The sequence below is a fragment of the Serinus canaria genome, chromosome 17, assembly GCF_022539315.1.
Source record: "Serinus canaria isolate serCan28SL12 chromosome 17, serCan2020, whole genome shotgun sequence".
In the NCBI taxonomy this organism is placed as follows: Eukaryota; Metazoa; Chordata; class Aves; order Passeriformes; family Fringillidae; genus Serinus; species Serinus canaria.
The window spans coordinates 3,209,323-3,227,734 of NC_066330.1; the positions used below are offsets into that span (position 1 = coordinate 3,209,323).

Genomic DNA, 18,412 nt, shown 5'->3' on the forward strand with positions numbered 1-18,412 from the left:
CACGAGCAGCTTCAGCAAATCTTAGCCAGGGCTCCCCACGAGCCCACGTGTCCCGCTTGGTGAGCGGAGCTGGAGCGTGAAAAGTGAGCTGGGTGTAGGGGAGGGCTTGGGTTACAGCTGGGAGCAGCCACGGCGGGGCTGGAGAGGGCTCTGACAGCTCCTGGCTGCTCCCTGGGCAGCGATATCTCCAGATCTCTTACAAATAAATATCATTGCTCATTATCTCGGCATTAAAGTTACATGCTGGGCGAGATGGGCACTGAGCTTTCTCTCGCTAATCTAAAACGGATGCCAGCGCTTCCATTATTAATCTGCCAGGTCCCTGCTGCTCCATCGCTGCCAGCTCTGCCACCCCACGTCCCCACAGGGCAGCTCAGCAGCCTCTCTGTTCACACCCTGCCTCCTGGGAGGGCCAGGGCTTGGGAGTTTCCTGAGGTTTGGTTTTGCTGAACCCATTTCCACAGGGGCAGTGGGGACAGTGGAGGTTCCCCACTCCACGTCAGCACAGGGTGCAAGGATGCACAAGAGTATCCAGGAGAGCTCTCCCCAAACCTTCAGCTTGACAAGGCTGGTGCCTGCAGAGCTGCTAAGTGTGGAAGATCCCTGTAAGAAAATCTCCTGGCACAAACACCACCGAGACCAAAACCCCTTGGTGGCTGTGTTCACCCCAGGAGCAGCATCCCAGCGTGCCACAGAGCAGATCACAGGCTGGGAGCACATCCCTGGCAAGGCACCAGTGGGGTTTAACACCCACACCCTGCTGTATCCTGGGCTCCTGCTCCAGCCTGGCATGGAGCTGGGCTGCTGCAGGATGAGGCAGGGCACTGCCCTGCTGCCCACACGTGGCACCAGCCACTTCCTGAGACGCCACAGGACGGTGAGTCACCAGCACGGGCTGCACAACTGCTCCTGCAGCTGCAATCCAGGGCCCAGCAGCAGCTCCAGGGCAGGGATGGAGGCACAGCCACAGGAGATGGGCTTGTCCCTGCTGCCAACAGCACAGGGCAGCCCCGATGCCTGGAGAGATCAAACTGGACTGCTGAACACTGCTCTGGCATAGACAGAATGGCCCCAAGTCTCAGCACAGGAAGTTTCCCTTCCCCTGACCCCACACAGATGGACCAGAAGCAGTTTTATCCATTTTCCCAAGGTTAGTGCCCGAGGCAATCACTCTGTCCCGGCTCCCAGCACCATGAAATCACCCAGCAGAGCCCCAAGTCACAGCGAGGTGACAGCACCATCACCCTGGCTGCTCCCTTCCCTTCATCTCTCCTTTTTAAGTGAACAATTAAACTCCATCCCTTTCATTATTTACACCAGACTCTGACCTGGCATCCTCCAGGCTCCTGAGATCCTTCCCGTCACATCTCACCAGCCCCCAGCCACGCTCCCACTGTGCCCACGGGATGAGGGCTCCTGGTGCCAAGCCCTCTCTTGCCAAGGGGGACGTTTCCTGCCTGCCCTGACGTCAGGCAGCCGCGTCAGGGAAATGAATGCGGATTTCAACATCCTTTGGTATGTCAGCTGCTCCTTTCGACATCCCCACGGTAAACCCCCCCCCCCCCAAAAAAGCACACCCCGTGGCTCCCCCGCAATCCTCCTTCTGCTCACTTGGCTCCATCCAGGAGAGAGTTTGTCACCTCCAAATAAATATTTATTAACCGAGCTGCAGGTGGCTGGGGCTTCCCACCTCCTGCGCTCTCAGCTGCGCTGACACCGGAGCTGTGCCGAGCTCCCAGATGTCAGCTGGGAGCAGCTCCTGCCTCCTGCTCGGAGCCCAGCATCCCCAGAGCTGCTCCAGCCTTCCCACTAAGCCCAGCAGGAATGCTCTGGGTAACAGGGTGGCAGCAGGAGTGGATGCAGGGGGTGGTGGATGAAATGGTGGCGGTGGGAAGGAGCCTTCCTCGGGCTTTTCCTCCTGGTAAAATCATGGGCAGAGTGAAGGGACGCAAAGTCCAAAGGCAAAGATCACCCCTGCAGGACTGACCTTCCCCAGCTCTGCTACTGCAAAAGTGGGATGAAGGCTTTCTGAGAAACAGAGGAATGGGAGAAAAATGAGGGGAAAAGAGGAGAAAGTCCCAGGCAAACTGCCTGCAGCACAGGGTGGCTCAGTGTGGGAATGGAAACCCTCCCAAGCCACATCCCTGGGCATCCCTGATCCCCAGCCAAGGGACAGCAGGAGCCACAAGAGAAGGGAGAGCAGGAACCCGAGATTTGGTGGTCCACCACAACGGGCTGCCAAGGACAGTGTGTGGAAGGGACACCGGGGTCCCTGTCCTCTCTGGGGACAGTCCAAGGCCACCACGCCGCCCTTGACGCACAAAGCAAAGGGATTTGGGCACCTCTGATGCCCTTGGGGACACCACTGGGCTCCTGTCCAGCACAGCCTCCTGGCCAGGGCGATAATAAACCCGAGATTGGGAAAGGCTCAGACGCTGCCACAGACACAGGGAGCATTTTCAGAGCCTGGCCTGTCCCCCTGCACGCCCTGTCACCGCTGTCACCGCGTCCCCTCCCTCCCACCCCTCTCGAATTAGCAGCCATCGACCTCCTCCCCCTGCGGAGCTGACATTAATCCGGCGATGTTTGTTTAACAACAGCTCCCATTGATCTGCAGCCTGATCCTCCCAGTCAATACAGCCTTTTGCCAGGGTCTGGAGTGCAGGATCTGGCTCTGGAGTGGCCCTTCAAGAGAAAGGCTGTGCAGGCTGATAGGATCAGATGCTGTCAGTGCTGCTCTGGGACCCATTAGCTTTAATTAGCTGATGATGCTGTAGAGGCCACATAAAACAATGAAGGGGATTGATCCCTCGTGTAACACTATTGACAGTGGAGCTGCATCTGGGATCAGTTTGGTGCCGGATGCATCTGCAGGGTCTATAAAACCAAGGCCTGTTTTCTTTTTCTGGTTTGTTTGGGGTTTTTTTTTTAACTTTAATTTTAAAATCCCATCATGGTAGAGCTGCCAGGTTTAAAGCAAGGGAGAAAAAAAAAAAAAGGGAAAAAAAGCCAGAGAGCATGGGAGCTCTCTCTGGTTAGGCATTTCCACATCCCTCCCTGCCAAAGACCCTCCAGTGCATTGCACACGCCAGTCATTAGGTCATTAAGGCACTGCTTCCAGGTCACTGTCATTATCCCACTTGGAAAACAAGCCATCAGCTCTCCATGTCCTGTGCTCTGAAGGGCACACCAGTCCCTGAACCACCTGCATTCTGCAAAGCCTTTTCCCTCTGTGCAGTGTCACCCACCACACCTGCAAAGCATCACCCACCACACTTGCAAAGCCCTTTCCCTCTCCACTGTCACCCACCACACCTGCAAAGCCCTGTCCCTCTCCACTGTCACCCATCATACCTGCAAAGCCCTGTCCCTCTCCAGTGTCACCCACCACACCTGCAAAGCCCTGTCCCTCTCCACTGTCACCCACCACACCTGCAAAGCCCTGTCCCTCCCCACTGTCACCCACACCTGCAGCAAGGAACCAACATCCCCCAAGGACCACAGAGGGAACCCTAAAACACCAGGATGTCACTGGGAGCTTTTCCTTTTTCTACTGGCCTGCTGCAATCAGAGACACTGAGGTGGGAAAAGACCTGAAGATCGTCCAACTGGGCATCTCCATGTGCCCACACCAGGTGGGGATTTCTCCTGGAGGCCTGAGATGCTGGCGGCCAAATGTCTTCATGGCCCAGGTACTCCCTAAGGAATGAAGACATCCCAGTGGGATGAGCCCACAGGCATTACAAGCAAGCAGAGCGCAGTGAGAACCTCCCCAGACACTTCCCAGAGCACTGGGGAATCACAGAGGTTTCACCTCTCACAAACTCCACCCTGGAGCCTCCAGCAGATGCAGCAGCACATCCCTGCTGAGCCACAGCTCAGGGATGCCAGTCCAGAAACAGATCCAGGGGATGAACACTCCCCTGAGCAGGCAGCGAGTTTTCCAAAAGAGTGCCAAGAGGAGGATCTGCACAGGGAGCACAGGAGGACCTCAGCAGAGCTGGGGACCACGGGAAAGCATCCCTGATGACAGGAAAGAATCCCTGATGACAGCAGAGCACCCCTGACCACAGGAAAGCATCCCTGATCCCAGGAAAGGATACCTGACCACAGCAGAATATCCCTGACCACAGGAAGGCATCCAACCACAGCAGAGCATCCCTGATGACAGCAAAGCATCCTTGATGACAGGAAAGTATCCCTGATCACAGTAGAGCACCCCTGACCACAGGAAAGCATCCCTGACCTCAGGAAAGGATCCCTGACCACAACAAAGCATCCCTGATCTCAGGAAAGTATCCCTGATCACAGTAGAGCACCCCTGACCACAACAAAGCATCCCTGACCTCAGGAAAGGATCCCTGACCACAACAAAGCATCCCTGATCTCAGGAAAGGATCCTTGACCACAGCAGAGCACCCCTGACCACAGCAGAGCACCCCTAATCACAGCAGAGCACCCCTGACCACAGCAGAACATCCCTGCAGAGGTCAACCCTTGGAGGTCCTTGGAGCCCTCTCTCCCCGCACCAGCTACAAAAACTCCCTCAAAAGTCTCCAAAGAGGGGAGGCAGAGCAAACTCACCCCCTCAGCCCTCTGGGGCAGGCAGTTTGAAGCCTGAGAGCAGTGACAGGGCAGGGAGCAGCCAGGCAGGCGGGGCAGGGAGCGGGCAGGGTGCTGGAGCCAGCGCGCCGTGCCCAGCCGGGGGGGGAGCACATGCCAGCCCTGCTGGCTGACACCCCGGCCTAACACTTTCCAGATGTGGCTGCAGGAAGACAGAAGCAGAGCTGTTCCCTGCTGAGGAAGCTGGAAAGGCTCAGAGATAATGTGGAATTCCTGAACGGGAGCCAGCGCCGGGCCGGGGCTGGGGCGCAGGGACAGCCAGGGAGAGGCAGCGCGCGGGGCCGGCACAAAACTCCTCTCTCTTTTGTGTGTGTGTGTGTGTGTGTGTGTGTGTTTTATTTCAGGAACTCTGCATGTAAAAGCCCTTAATTTATACTCTGTGTGGGTTGCCGGCTGTACCCAACAAATGGAACATTTTCTCCATCCCCTTGCGAGTGTGATAAACAGCCGCTGCGCGGAGAGCGAACAGAGCCTTTTTCTTCCCCGTGATAAATACGCTCCCAGCAGCTCCCAGCTCCTTGGCTTGCAGATTATTATTTTTTCCTCTTCTCCAAGAGGGAGGCCTCGGCCCCCTGGCCAGGTAGCCAGCCCAGCAGCAGGCAGGGGAGCAGTGGGTGCAGCCTGGCTCGCCCTGTCAGCTCTTCCTCCCCAGCAGTGACGAAGGTGGCACAGTCCTGTGAGCAAACCCTGCCACCAGACACCTACAGGGACCTGTCACACACCAGGCAGAGATGGGCACCCATCCACTGCTGTCCCACCAGGGTGTTACAGAGGAGGCACCCAGAGCTCCTTCAGGAGCACCCATTTCACACCCAAACTCTGCCCACATCCTGGCTGAAAGAAACTTCAAGGAGGTGAAGCCCAGGACAAGAAAACTTTCATCCAAAATCAGGAGGTTTTGCCATTTCTGACTGAGGAAGGTGTCTTGGACAAACAGCATTTCCTGTGGTATTTCAACACTTTTTTTCAGACCAATCTTTTCTCAGAGAGAGCAATCTCAGGATGGCTTCCAGGAACAGACCCAGGAGGAGAACAACCACAGGAACCAGGAGGTTCTCTTGGAGCATCACTTGTGTTCAGACCAGCTGGCATGAGGGGCCAGAACAGGGCTGGCACAGGTGGCACAGGGCAGGGACAGGGACCACAGCAGCAAAGCACTGATGAATTCAACCTGGAACCCTCCATGTCTCCACACATGGAAACCGGGGTACCCCAAGAGGGGTGATGGCTCTTCTCATTTGTAATCCAGCTGATGGGGAGCCCAGTCCATTGCTCCTGCAGCTTGGTTTATTTAATGTTTCCAAAAAAAAGGAGGTGTTGCTTGAGATAACTTCGGGTGCGGCACTGCGGAGACCTCGGCGCTGTGGTTTTGTCACCCATTTCCTGACAGCATCCCCTGGGCACCAGTGGGAATGGGATGGCTCAAGGGATGCTCTGGGATCCTCCACACAGGCAGCAGGTGAAGCTCTGGTCCAAAACTCCTCCAGTGACCCTCGGTGACAGCTGAGGTGACTCCTGTGACATTTCTGAGCGCTCCCCCCAGCCTGTCCCCCAGTGTGGCAGAAAGTCATGACAGAATAGGTTAAAGAAGGCAATTCCCTCCCAAACAGTCCCTTGGTGACCAGGAAGGGGCTGTCACCAGTCAGTAACACCAAAACACCCCCAGGAGCCCTCTGAGCCAGAAGGGAGACCCTGAGGAGCAGTCTGGGAACATCCCCTGGCCATCCCACCTGTGCACTGACACCTACACGGGTCCTGACCCCATCACCCCAAGGCTGAGCAGCACCCAGTGCCCAGACCTCCCCATCTTCTCTGGGGATGCCAATCCCACATGGATTTTCCACACCAGTTACATCTTTATTTCCTCTGGGGGCAGCCCGTAGGGAATGGCTGCTCCTCAGCTGTGCCTCCCACCCTCCCCTTCCAATGAGGCTGGGCAGGGCTGAGGGGAGGCCAACGAGCAGCACCACAGCAGAGCTCCCATCAATGATATTCCAAACTGATCCCCTGGCTCCCCTCTTAACCACAGCAGAGCTCCCATCAATGATATTCCAAACTGATCCCCTGGCTCCCCTCTTAACCTCTGTCAGCGAGCCAAAGCCCTTGAATTATCCACCCCAGCACACCCCCACCTCCCTGGGGCTCTGCTGAGCCCCCAGAGCCCCCTTGGCTACAGCTGCCCAGCCTCCCAGCCAGCATCCCTGGAAGTGGAGAGGCAGCAGAGCTGATGCTGATGGGCATGAAGGTCAGTGGAGAGGGAAGGTCATCTCTGGCAGCCCCGCGGGCAGCAGCGCCCGCTCCCTGCCCTGGCCCTTCCCAAACCCATCCTGGGGGGCTGCTGGGGCACGGCTCAAATAAAAACCTTGGAAATGCATCACTGGGAACGGGAGAGGAAAGCAAAGTGTTCACTGTGAGCAGCTCTGCTGGTGCCACTGCTCCCTGCCCTGCTGTCACTGCCGCTGCCAGAGCCACAGGGGTTGGCTGGCAGCTGCTCTCCCACCGCTCTCCAGGGAATGTTGGAGTCTCTGGCAAGCTCTTGGAGCAATGGGATGACCCAGGATGGTGTTTGCCACAGCAGGGTGTGATTCAGAACGATCTGATGCACCCAGCACGGGCAGTGACCTTCCAGCCAGCCACAGCCATCCCATTCTGTATTGCCCCCACTCACTACTGGGGGAAACTGAGGCACAGAGGGACCCCACCAGGGACAACAACCCACACTGCCCATTCCCCCTGCAGCAATCCCACCCCTGTGTGGCTGCACAGTCGTTTTTAACAGAGACATTTCAATTTCTTTGCCCTCTCTGATCTTTGGACTTCTCGGTGCATCAAAAGCCCTCCCTCAGCAGCACGAGCCCAGCGAGAGGAGCCACGTCCCCAGTGCTGTCCCCAAGCACTGCAGGCCCCCAGAGCTGTGCCCAAGCGCTCTCCCCCATGCTCCTGTCAGTGCAGAGAGGGTGCCAGGCTCAGGAGTGCCACACAGCCCCCAGCCCTGCCTGCCTGGCTGCACACGTGTGCACACACGTGTGCAAAAAAGCCGCCCGTAATCCCCCTTACATCTGCTCCTCCCTGCATCCACCAAACACGGAAATTCCCCAGCTCCTCACACGGCAAAACCTGGGGTGCACACATTTCCACAGGGCATGGCTCCTTCCCAGCCCAGCTCCAGGGCTCCCAGCACCCGTGGAGGTCACCAAGAAGAAAACACAGTGGCCAAGCTGGACCTGGCTGGGTGGAGGAGAGGCAAGCCACAGAGGTGGGAAGGAGTCTGCATCCAAGCAGGATGAAAATCCCAACCTTACTGCTCTACCCTTCCATCTTGCCCCTTTTAAAGGTGGCTTCAGCTGCTCCCCTCTCTCTGGAAGCAAACCACAGCTCTGAGGAGAAGGACAAAGCCACCATGTGTCCCACCCCTGCTCTGACACCTCCTCCGGGCCGGCGTGTCCAGCCCAGGCTGTCACTTGTGATTTGTGGCGTTAATATTACAGGGGAGGGACACCGAGGGGTGACAACAGCAGGGCAGAGCCAGCACTTGGAGGGTCATAGCTGAAGGCAAAGCAGTAACACTGATGGGTCCCAGGATCCGGGGTGGCAGGGGGAGGAGGAGGAGGAGGAGAGGAGAGAAGAAAGCAGGCGAGGAAGGCTGGCTAAGAGCAGAAACACAAAATTCTGCCTTTACATGAGCTTGGTACAGTTTAGGGATGGAGCAGCAGCACCTCAGAGAGGGACCAGGATGGCAGGAGAGCCGGGATGAGCTGCCAGGCCTGGCTGCTCCCAAAGGATTGCTCCCTAACACCGGCAGCAGCCACCAAAGCTGCACTGATCCAGCCACAGGCATCACCTGCTGAGCCTGTCCTGGCTGCCCCACTGCTCCCACCCCGCTAATGCCCAGCCTGAGCCCAGCAGACTCGACAGCCGGAGCCCTTTTTAAGACCTGCAACCCTTGAGAGGCTTAAGGACAAGAATATCTCCATTATCCCAGCCCTCCAGCAGCCCCAGCTTAAAGGCCGGGAATTACCGGCGGGGGCACCCAGGACCCCTCCTGGCTGGCATCCCCCACTGCCAGCCCTTCCTCTGCTTGAAGGGGGATGACAAATCTCCCCAAGCCCCCCCTGCAATCAGCACTGCATCCCCTCCCTGGTGCTTTTCACACCTCCCATCAGCAGGCAGGCATGTGTGCCTGGCAGCGAGCCACAGCCCGGCCCGCCGCGGAGCTGAGACGGGAACGTTTTGCTGGGAAAAGGGCAATTTAATTATCCTGTTCTTCTGTTTCATGACAACACAGGAACACGCTGCTCAGACACGGAGAGTGCCATGCAGGCACACGGCAATCCCGCCTGCAGCTTCCCAGGGATGGCTCCTGGATTCCCCAGCATGGAAATGATGGGGTTAAAACAAAGCCCCAAACCTCCAGGTTTTTCAAGAGTCTAAGGAAGCAGGGGAAAACGGGTTTGTTGTCCAGCTGCAAGGCTTCTTCTGAGCTCAAAGCGAGCTCTGAGTGTCATCTGGGGGCTGTTTGGCCATGCCAGTCTGTTTTTTACAGGGGAAAATGGCATTTTGAAGGGGAAGAGGTATTAAAAATACTGCAGCCCTCGGTGGGGAGATCAAACTTCACTGAATTCCTCCAGACTTCACAAACCACGTCTGACCTTCCAAAGCACCGCTTAGCAGAAAATTTACTACAAAATATATTAAATAATAGGAAATATACTCAAAAGCACCCTTTAAACTCAGCCTTAGCCATGGGACAGAGGGACAGAGAACGCTGCCAGGAGCAGCTCCTGTTCCATGGTGTGGGCAGGAGAATCCCGGGATGCTGGCTGGGCTGGGTGAGGAGCAGCACGTGTGCCTGGTGTTTGTTGTGACAGCAGCTCCATTAGCACCCAGGAGCCAAGCTGCCTTCCCAAGGACACGGCACAGACACTCTAATTAGTGCTTTAACCCTAATTAGTACGTTAATGAAACTCGCTGGCTGGGAGAGAGCAGGTGTGAGAGGACGGAGGGGGAGCTGCAGAGTCCCCTGGGCTGAGCCAGGTCTGTCCCAGACCCCCAGCTGCCTCTGCCACGAGAGCTGCAGGGACAGAAAACCAGTGGGAGGAGGAATAAAAGGACTTCTCAGGTAGGAAAGTCACAAAAGGACAAACAGGTTGGTGTGGGGCACACCAGTGTGCCAGCTGAACCCCAACAGCCACCCAACAGCCTGGCACGAGGGAGTTCCCACGCCCCAGTGAAACTCTGGTGACAATCCCAGTGATGAGCTGGCTTGTCCTGGGCACAGGAGATTACCTGGCAGCCTGGCTCACAAACAGGTGACAAACAAGCAGCTCTCTGCCCACCCTGGCAGGCTGGCAGTGGCATTTTGGGGACAGCAGAGCCACAGCAATGTGGGGGACCTTCCCTGCAGGGTCTCTTTAAAAATCAATTTGCACTCTCACAGGTCCTCAGGTTGAACCCTCCCTCCCTTTCCCCCTGAGGAGCAGAAGGCTCAGAGCTGCCATCCCTGCAGTGGCAGACAGCAGAGCCACTTGGGCAGTGCCTGATGTGACAGAGGACGCCCCGTGGCCAACGCCTGACACCAGGCTGGGTGACAAAAGGCATTTCTCTGCTGGCAGAAATCTGTCCCCCCACGCCTGCTGGGGAGCAGCCAGAGCTCTGCTTCTTGCAGGGCTGTGCATCAGCAGCTCCATCCAGCCTCTCCTCTCCTCCTGCTGCTGGGGAAGGATGGGTTAAGCTGCCCCTGCACTGCCCTGGCCCCAGGCAGGGGCTCTGCAGGGCAGGTCAGCACCCAGAGCCTCAAGGCTTGGGCTGGTTGGTGCACAGCTCACTTTAACCAGCTGTGGTGGAGGCTGGAACAGCTCTGAGTGATGCTGGAATGGCTCTGATGGATGCTGGAATGGCTCTGAGTGATGCTCAGGACAGCTCAGAGTGATGCTCAGGACAGCTCAGAGTGATGCTCAGGACAGCTCAGAGTGATGCTCAGGACAGCCACAGCAGGGAATGCCCTGCCTGGGCACACCTGGCCTGGCTGTGACAGTGCAGGACCACAGGGGACAGGCCCTGTGACCGCCAGCTGACCCCCCCGAGCTGGCTCAGGGTCAGAGTGACCCCACACCTGAGCTGGTGGCCAGGGGCACTGGCAGTGCAGCTCCACCTGCTCCCTGCCCTGCAGCACAGGAGCCTTTCCCGGCCACCCCCACGCCCAGGCTGAAGCCAAAGCACTCCAAAGTGCACCTCCCACCCCTCCACCTCCTCTCTCTCTGCGTTTGCAGATGGGTTTTACTCATCCCCCAGCCCGGAGCTGGCTCCAGCCCTGCTGTACAGCCACGGCCACGCTCGTCCCTAGGAGTGTCTGAATGGGAAATGAGCAACAGGAGTCCAGACTTCAAGGCTGGCGGCTTTAGATGTCATTTGGGTTGTTTTTTCTTAATCAGATCCATTGTCAACCCACAAAAATGTGCCTCTGACACCCTGGGGATGCGTATTCCTGACGCTGTCTCGGGAGCAGCAGAAATGCAGATGATTCAGCTCCAAAATTATCAGCAGTGGGATGAGATGCAAGCCTCCAAGCAGATCCCTGGCTATTCCTGGGCAAGAGCTCAAAGCCGCCCTTGCATCTCTCTCTCTCTCTCCTCCTCCTGAAACCAGAGCAGAGAACACAATTCCATATTCCCTTATTGAACACACTCCGGTCTCTCCCAGCCCTGCAGGGAGGGAATGGAGCTGGAGCTCCTGCAGGGCTGCTCCTGGGCCATGGCTTTTGCTGGCTGGCATCCCTGAGTGCCAGCAGTGCCAGGAAGGACAAACACCACCCCAGGCACGACCCTGTTGGCCTTTCCCATCTGCCAGGAGAGTTTGTCCCGACTCCTGCTGGGCTCGGGCGGCACAGTGCTGCCGCTGCTATTTTCTCCTTGTTTTCCTAGACATTGACACTTCCTCCCTGCACCCACAGGATGGTTTCCAGGCTTCAATTCTCTTCCCTATGGCAACAAAAAGCCAGCCAGGAAACCTCAACCCATTCACTCAACTCTCTGGCAGGGGAGGGAGGTGGGGGAAGCACCAGCCCCTCTGGGCTGGTCACTCCAGCTCCACACAAAACTATCTGAAAGCAAAACTTTGGTGACAATTGCAAAGCAAACTCGCTGTCACACACCTGGAGTGTCACCATAGGCCCTGCAAGCAGGGGGACACCAGAAGAGGGATGTGATTTGCAGAAATCCCTGTTGCACGTCCATCCCAGCCCAGATTCTCTCAGATGCTGGGCTTGAGCACTGGATTGACCCAGCCTGCAGCTCCCCTGCTCCATCAGCATCCCAGGGATGCTGCTCCATGCACACACTGCTCCTAAAATACCCAAATTGTCAGGGAAAGGCTGGAGCAAGGAGTGGGTGCTGAAGAGGAAACAGAGAGGAAGGATGAGAGAGCAAACAAATCATATCAACTCAAATCAAAGCAGGCCATGGAAATGATTACGCTTAAGCTTTTCACGCCTGGTTAATTTTTTTATTATTCAGACAAATTCCTGGTTTTGTTTTGCCTCCTTGAAGGAAGAAGCAGAGGGGAGAGAGCTCCTCCAGCAACCCCAGAGAATAACCACTGGGAAAAAAGGCTTCCTGATCCAACAATGGGAGACAATTAGCCTGAGCTGAGGTGCAGGAGCATCTTTAACCTGCCCTGCCTTGTCAAAACAAAACCAGAAACACTTTATGGGGAAAAGTGCTGAAATTAGGGATTTATTTAGGGTGGGAAGGCCACAAACCCTGGCACTGCATCACGCACTTTGCTGCCACAGCAAAAGACATTCTGGGATATCCGGGGAAAACTGGGCCGGGGATGGGATCCACGGATGCCCAGGGGGTCTGAGCAGTGAGGACATGGTGCAGCAGGCAGGATGTGACCCTGAGGTGGCTGCTGGGCTCACAACCCCACTCCCATCTCTATTTCCAGTTGTGTCTCTGCTCAGGACTTTTGGCATCTCTGCTTTTTCCCAGCGCTCCCGTGCAGGTCCCACAAAGCCACCCACCAGCCTTAGAAGGATTTTCCCCCTCCAGGACAATTCTTCAAGGCCAAGAGAGGGATGAAACCCTTCCAAACCCACCAAGCAGCAGCTGAGATGCTTCTCCAGCTGCTCAGCCCGAGGAGGAGCAGCTTCTCCCCCTCTCCAGCCGCTGCTCCTTTAACTGCGCCGTCAGAGAAAACACCCGCGCTGCAAATCCAACTGTGCGTCACTCAGCTCTCATTTTGATTGTTAAAAATTCATTAATGAGAGCAGATTGGTATTATATCGCTGCCTTAATTAAAGAGGGCTACGGAACAGCATTTTAAATAGCAATGTCATTTTCTAATTGACACAGCTACATTATAAAGAAAAATACTTAAACAGAACTTGAAACCGAGCCGGTTTCTTCTGATGGCAGAGCTCATTTTGGCTTCAATTTTTAATCTGCTCGTAAAATATTTATGGGCAAGGGAAGGGATAATGTTTCTCCAGGTGTACAGTTCCCCTCCTCCTGCCCAGGCCCCCGGGGAGGCTGGCGAGGGAGGAAGGCTCCAGCATCCAGGGAAGCTGCTCCTCCATCCTCCTCAGGCAGGATCCCACGGCTGTGTGCCTTCCTAAGCCCCAGGAGACTGGGAGACCCCAAGCCCTGCTCCACCTGCATCCCTGCAGTCAAATCCCACTGGAGTTGAGTGGAACATGTGCTTTTTTTGCTGTTTTGCCTGGGCCCAGCATTTCTCCCCCACCAAGGGCAGAGGGATGACAGGGAAAAGCATATCTCTGTCTGAGGTGGGTTCCAGAACTGGCTGGGTCCCTGTGGGCTTACTGGGGAGGCACAGGGATGTGGGATGGGGACGCAGGACAGCTCAGGCCAAAAGCATCCCACGTCAGGCCACGTTCAGACACCAGATCTCCCCTCTCACGTGCAGACACTCAGCACCTTCCTCCCCTTTTTTATGTGCTTCATCCACAAACTCCCTACGTCCAACAGCTAATTCCACTCACTTCAGAGCACAGATTCCTCCTGTTTTCCATTTAGGAAAAAATCTGGTCCCCACTTCAAGCGAAGCAGGGAAGAAAACAGCTCCTTACGCCCGGACATGAATTCCTGCGCGAGGCGGCGCGTCCCCCTCTCCCCACCCCGCAGGCAGCAGTCTGGGAAAGCAGCCCCTGCTCACGCCAGCAGGAGATTTTTCCACCAGCATTAGTGGAAATTAGTGGCATTAGTCCACGCCTGCGTTTCACCAGCCAGCCGGGGTGAGCTCATGGCAGCGCCAAGCCCATTGAAACCGGTAGCAGCGCGCGTTGGCCACCGCGCTCAGAGCAAGCACGAGGGCAGGGTGAGCCAGAGGACAGGTTGCTCAGAGGCTTAAACTCTGGAGCTAACTCTCACTAGCATTCCAGATGACCTTCCAGGTCCTAGAGGCACCCTCCGCCCTGCCTCAGTTTCCCTTCTTGCCCGCTCCCTTTTTCCAGGTGCTTCTACGGCATCCCCAGCCTGAGGGGTGCAGGGATTGGGGGGATGCTCCACCCAGCCCCGGGGCTTTGGAGCATCCCTCACCCTCTGCCTGCTCACAACAACTTCCACAAGCAAAACATCAGCAGCCCACAGGGTGGCTGTGCTGTTTTTCCCAGATTTGGAAAACCAACAAAAGGGAAAACATCAACTTCTCCCTCCCTCTCCCAGGGAGGGCTGCTCACCTCCACACCCCACGGATTCCCATGGGAAGCAAAGAGCAGGAGCTGGCACCACACAGGATGATCCCAGGAGGGTCTAGCAGCACACCCACCCAGCTGCTGGAGGGTCCAGCCCAATCCCTTGCCCATCCAAGCCTCCCTCTGCCACCATCCTCCCCATGTCCCCTGCTCCTGTGGTGAGGGTGAGGCTGTCCAGCTGGCTCGTGGAGGATCTGGCCAGGCTGTTTAATCAGGGAGAGTGATTGGGCCGTAATTTCTTCTGATAAAGTATTACAGATGCTACATTTCGAGCCATCTGGCAGCAGCCCACGTTTCCTGCCTCTGCTTCTCGCGCTCTTGGGAGGAGAGGGGAGAGAGGGAGCAAAAATTAAAGGCAGGACGGCAGGGAGGGCTGTACTGGGATGGGAAGGGGAGCAGGGAAGGAATTCCCACTCCCATTCCTCCCCCAGGTGCTGCTCAGCACAGGATGGGACAAGTGAAGAGCACATCAATGTCCCCAGGAACAGCAGAGCGAGTGGGGCTGGAGCTGCTAAAAGCCAGGGCAGGGACAGAGCCCTCAGACCATCCTCCTCAGCTGGAAAACCCCCCTGGAAGGGTGAAACCCCCTTCTCCCTGCCTGCCCCACCCTTCAGCCCCAACACAGGCACGATGAGGGTCCCCAAACCCTTAACTCTGGTCACAACATCAGGAAAATCATCTGCACCGGCGCTCATCAGAGCGAGGCAAGCCCAAAACCAAACAGATCCGAGTCCCTGCAGCCTCAGAGCAGTGAGTAATTCACCCTGAGCCCAGCAATCCAGCAGCACAGGGGGAGGCTCTGCAAACAAGAGGCAGCTCCTTCGGGTTTAGCCCAGCCTGAGCAGAACCACATTAAAAATAACTGAAGGGAAGGGCTCTCACTTCATTACTCTCGACAGAACTGGGTCTTGGTCACGCCAAGGATCTGCTGGGGAGCCCTCACAGCCCTGCCTTGTGCTGCTCAGGTGTGAGGCCAAGGTGATGGAGGGGCAGGGGGCTTCGTTTCCCACTTTTCCCTCACCTGCTGGTGCCAAATGTACAAATCCCTGCAGCTGCATCGGGGAGATGGGGATGGGGCTCCAGCAGCACACAGCTCCAGCAGCACACAGAGGCAGCAGAGACGCTCCTGGCTTCCAAAAACACAGGAGATGCCTTGGCACAGGGCTCCTGGGATGTGTGGGATCAAAGCCCTGAAGTTTCTCTGCGAACCACAGAGAGTTAAAGGCTGGCCAAGGCCCTGCAGCACGAGCTTTATGCATATGTAGCCAATGTAATGCAATTATACATTAATCTATAACTAACAGCCACGGTAATACAACATTACAGTAGGTAGATTATCCCATCTCCTGTCATTTATTATTGTTATTTGTAATCCATTAGTGTCCAGAGCTGGACTGGGGTCAGAGTGCAGCGTCCTGGCACGTTTTCACCCAGCCTGGAAGGAGCAGGAGGATGGAAGCCTCTCCTGCTACGGGGCCAAATCCTGCCCCAGAGTGAGTCCTGGGCAGAGATCTGCCTCTCTGCTGGCACCAGGACAGTTTTCAGGGCTTGGGTTCTCAATGGGATACATCCACCAACACTGGATAAAGCCACCACGGCTTTGCCCACCATTCCCTGCCCCAAAACGCTGGGACCAAACGGGATGAGGGGCTCAGCAGGAACCTGGGAGCCCAGGGGCCAGACCTCTGCCACACCATCCCAATGGAACCACTCCAGCTGCCTTTGAGCAGAGGGAACAAAGCCCAACTGGTTCCACACAGCCACCAATTAATCTTGATCGACACCACCCTCCGGAGTGAGTCATCCACCCCGAGTCAATTTACATTTTTATTAAATCACACAGGAAAATCAGGAGCCTTGTTACTTCTCTCCGATTCAACACGAGTTCTGTGTTCCCCCACCGTTCACCCTGTGGGAAAACACCCTGGCACCTCCGCTTTAACCATTTCTTCCTGGCACTCCCCATCCCAAAGCAGCCCTCTCTGCACAGCCTGCAACTAAATCAGGCTGGAAACCAGATCCCTGGAGGAACTGTGACAGCTGGAGATGCTGCTGCCCAGGGAAGGAGGGCTGGGTGCATTCCTGGACACCCAGTGCGTGCCACAGGCAGCACCAGTGGCTGTTAGTTATAGATCCAGACCCTGGAGGGACCTCCAAGGGTTCAGCCAGCTCTGGTTGTGTCACTGGTGTCACCACCACAGCCCCTGCACGGAGCTGGATCTGCCTCAGGAAGTTCCCTGGGAGGGAAAGGCAGGTCCATCTGCACAGCAGCAGCTGGGGGATCAATCAATGCACATTTCTATCCATCCTCACACCCATCCCACCCCATCCCATCCCATCCTGCCCTGTCTGCTGCACGCAGGATTGTATCATCCTCACTGCTGCAACACAGGCAGCTAAATTCAACAGCCTTTTATTTATGGTTCCCACATGATGCAGGCAGATCTGCGGGAGAGCAGGGAAGGGATCTCTGGAGAAGGGATAAAACCCAGTGTGTGTACAAGCCAGACCAAAGGGCTTCCCCTGGAGCAGCACATCAACCCTGTGGCTGTTCAGCGGGCTAAAACAAGAGGAAGGGTCTCCTGACACTGCCTGCATTAATATTTGCTTGAAGAGAAAGCCCCAAAGCTCCTACTGGGATCAGGACTCCATCCTGCTGGGGACTGGGATGGAGAGTGCTTGCTCAGAAGAGCACTTCATGTGACTGGGTCAGAAAATGATTTCCCAAGGATGAATGCTCCAGTGATGGAACATTTCCCAAGGATGAACGCTGATTGTTTGCAAAGTCTGATCAATTTGGGCCATATTTCCTGTGAAAGGAGCAAGAGGAAGGAGGGGAATTTCCATCTTGTAATTAAATTCCAAAAATCCTGTCGTTTTCTCCCAAACCAGCACAAAAGCACGGTTTGAAATCTCTGCGCTTCCTGCCAGCGGGGAAGACTCCAAGTTTCAACCACACTCTTTGCAATTCAATTAGCTGCATCCTAGGCAAGGGCTGAAATCCCAAAATCTGAGCAATGTGCTCAGGGATACTCGTGGCACAGAGATATGATGGCACAGGGATGCTGTGGCACAGGGATGTCACGGCACAGGGATACTCTGAGCCAGTACAGTCCTTTGGGATCAAACTGTACCAATCCCCAGCACATCCCTTTGGGATCACACTGTCCCAAACCCCCATCCCCAGCTCAGCCCTTTGGGATCACATTGCACCAAACCCCAGCTCAGCCCTTTGGGATCACACTGCACCAAACCCCAGCTCAGCCCTTTGGGATCACACTGCACCAAACCCCAGCTGAGCCCTTTGGGATCACACTGCACCAAACCCCAGCTGAGCCCTTTGGGATCACACTGCACCAAACCCCAGCTCAGCCCTTTGGGATCACACTGCTTAGCCCCAGTCCCCAGCACATCCCTTTGGGATCACACTGCACCAAACCCCAAACCCCAGCACATCCCTTTGGGATCACACTGCACCAAACCCCAAACCCCAGCACATCCCTTTGGGATCACACTGCACCAAACCCTAATGCCAGGCTCTACCATTTGGGATCACACTGTCCCAAACCCCCATCCCCAGCTCAGCCCTTTGGGATCACACTGTCCCAAACCCCCATCCCCAGCTCAGCCCTTTGGGATCACACTGTCCCAAACCCCCATCCCCAGCTCAGCCCTTTGGGATCACACTGTCCCAAACCCCCATCCCCAGCTCAGCCCTTTGGGATCACACTGTCCCAAACCCCCATCCCCAGCTCAGCCCTTTGGGATCACACTGTCCCAAACCCCCCTCCCCAGCTCAGCCCTTTGGGATCACACTGTCCCAAACCCCCCTCCCCAGCTCAGCCCTTTCCGCCTCTCCAGGCACTTCCATCCCCTCGGCAGGATCTGCTGGCTCAGCACAGCAGCTCCTGCCCCCACCGCGGGCTGCGGGAGCATCCAGGAGCAGCCAGGAGAGGGAATCCCCTCTCCAGCATCCCCCTCCCCTTCCCGGCAGGCGGCTCCTCCTCGGGGGGCAGCCACGATGCAACTTCGGATTTCCCAGGCTGCCTGCAAAGGGCCTTTCTCGCATTCCTGCCGTGC

General features: G+C 56.4%; 1 protein-coding gene across 2 annotated transcripts in view; it reads right to left on the reverse strand.

Annotated features, from left to right (window-relative positions):
• The window catches only part of RXRA (retinoid X receptor alpha), a 103,786-nt gene that overhangs the window by 61,618 nt on the left and 23,756 nt on the right, over window positions 1–18,412 (reverse strand). The window contains exon 1 of one of the 2 annotated variants that reach the window (XM_018917638.3): window positions 1,329–1,349. The exons of the other annotated variant lie outside the window; for it this stretch is intronic. Coding sequence (XP_018773183.2) covers window positions 1,329–1,335 — 7 coding nt within the window. The 5' untranslated portion in view covers window positions 1,336–1,349. Of the gene's footprint in view, window positions 1–1,328; window positions 1,350–18,412 lie in introns of those variants that run through there. 2 annotated transcript variants of the gene reach the window in all.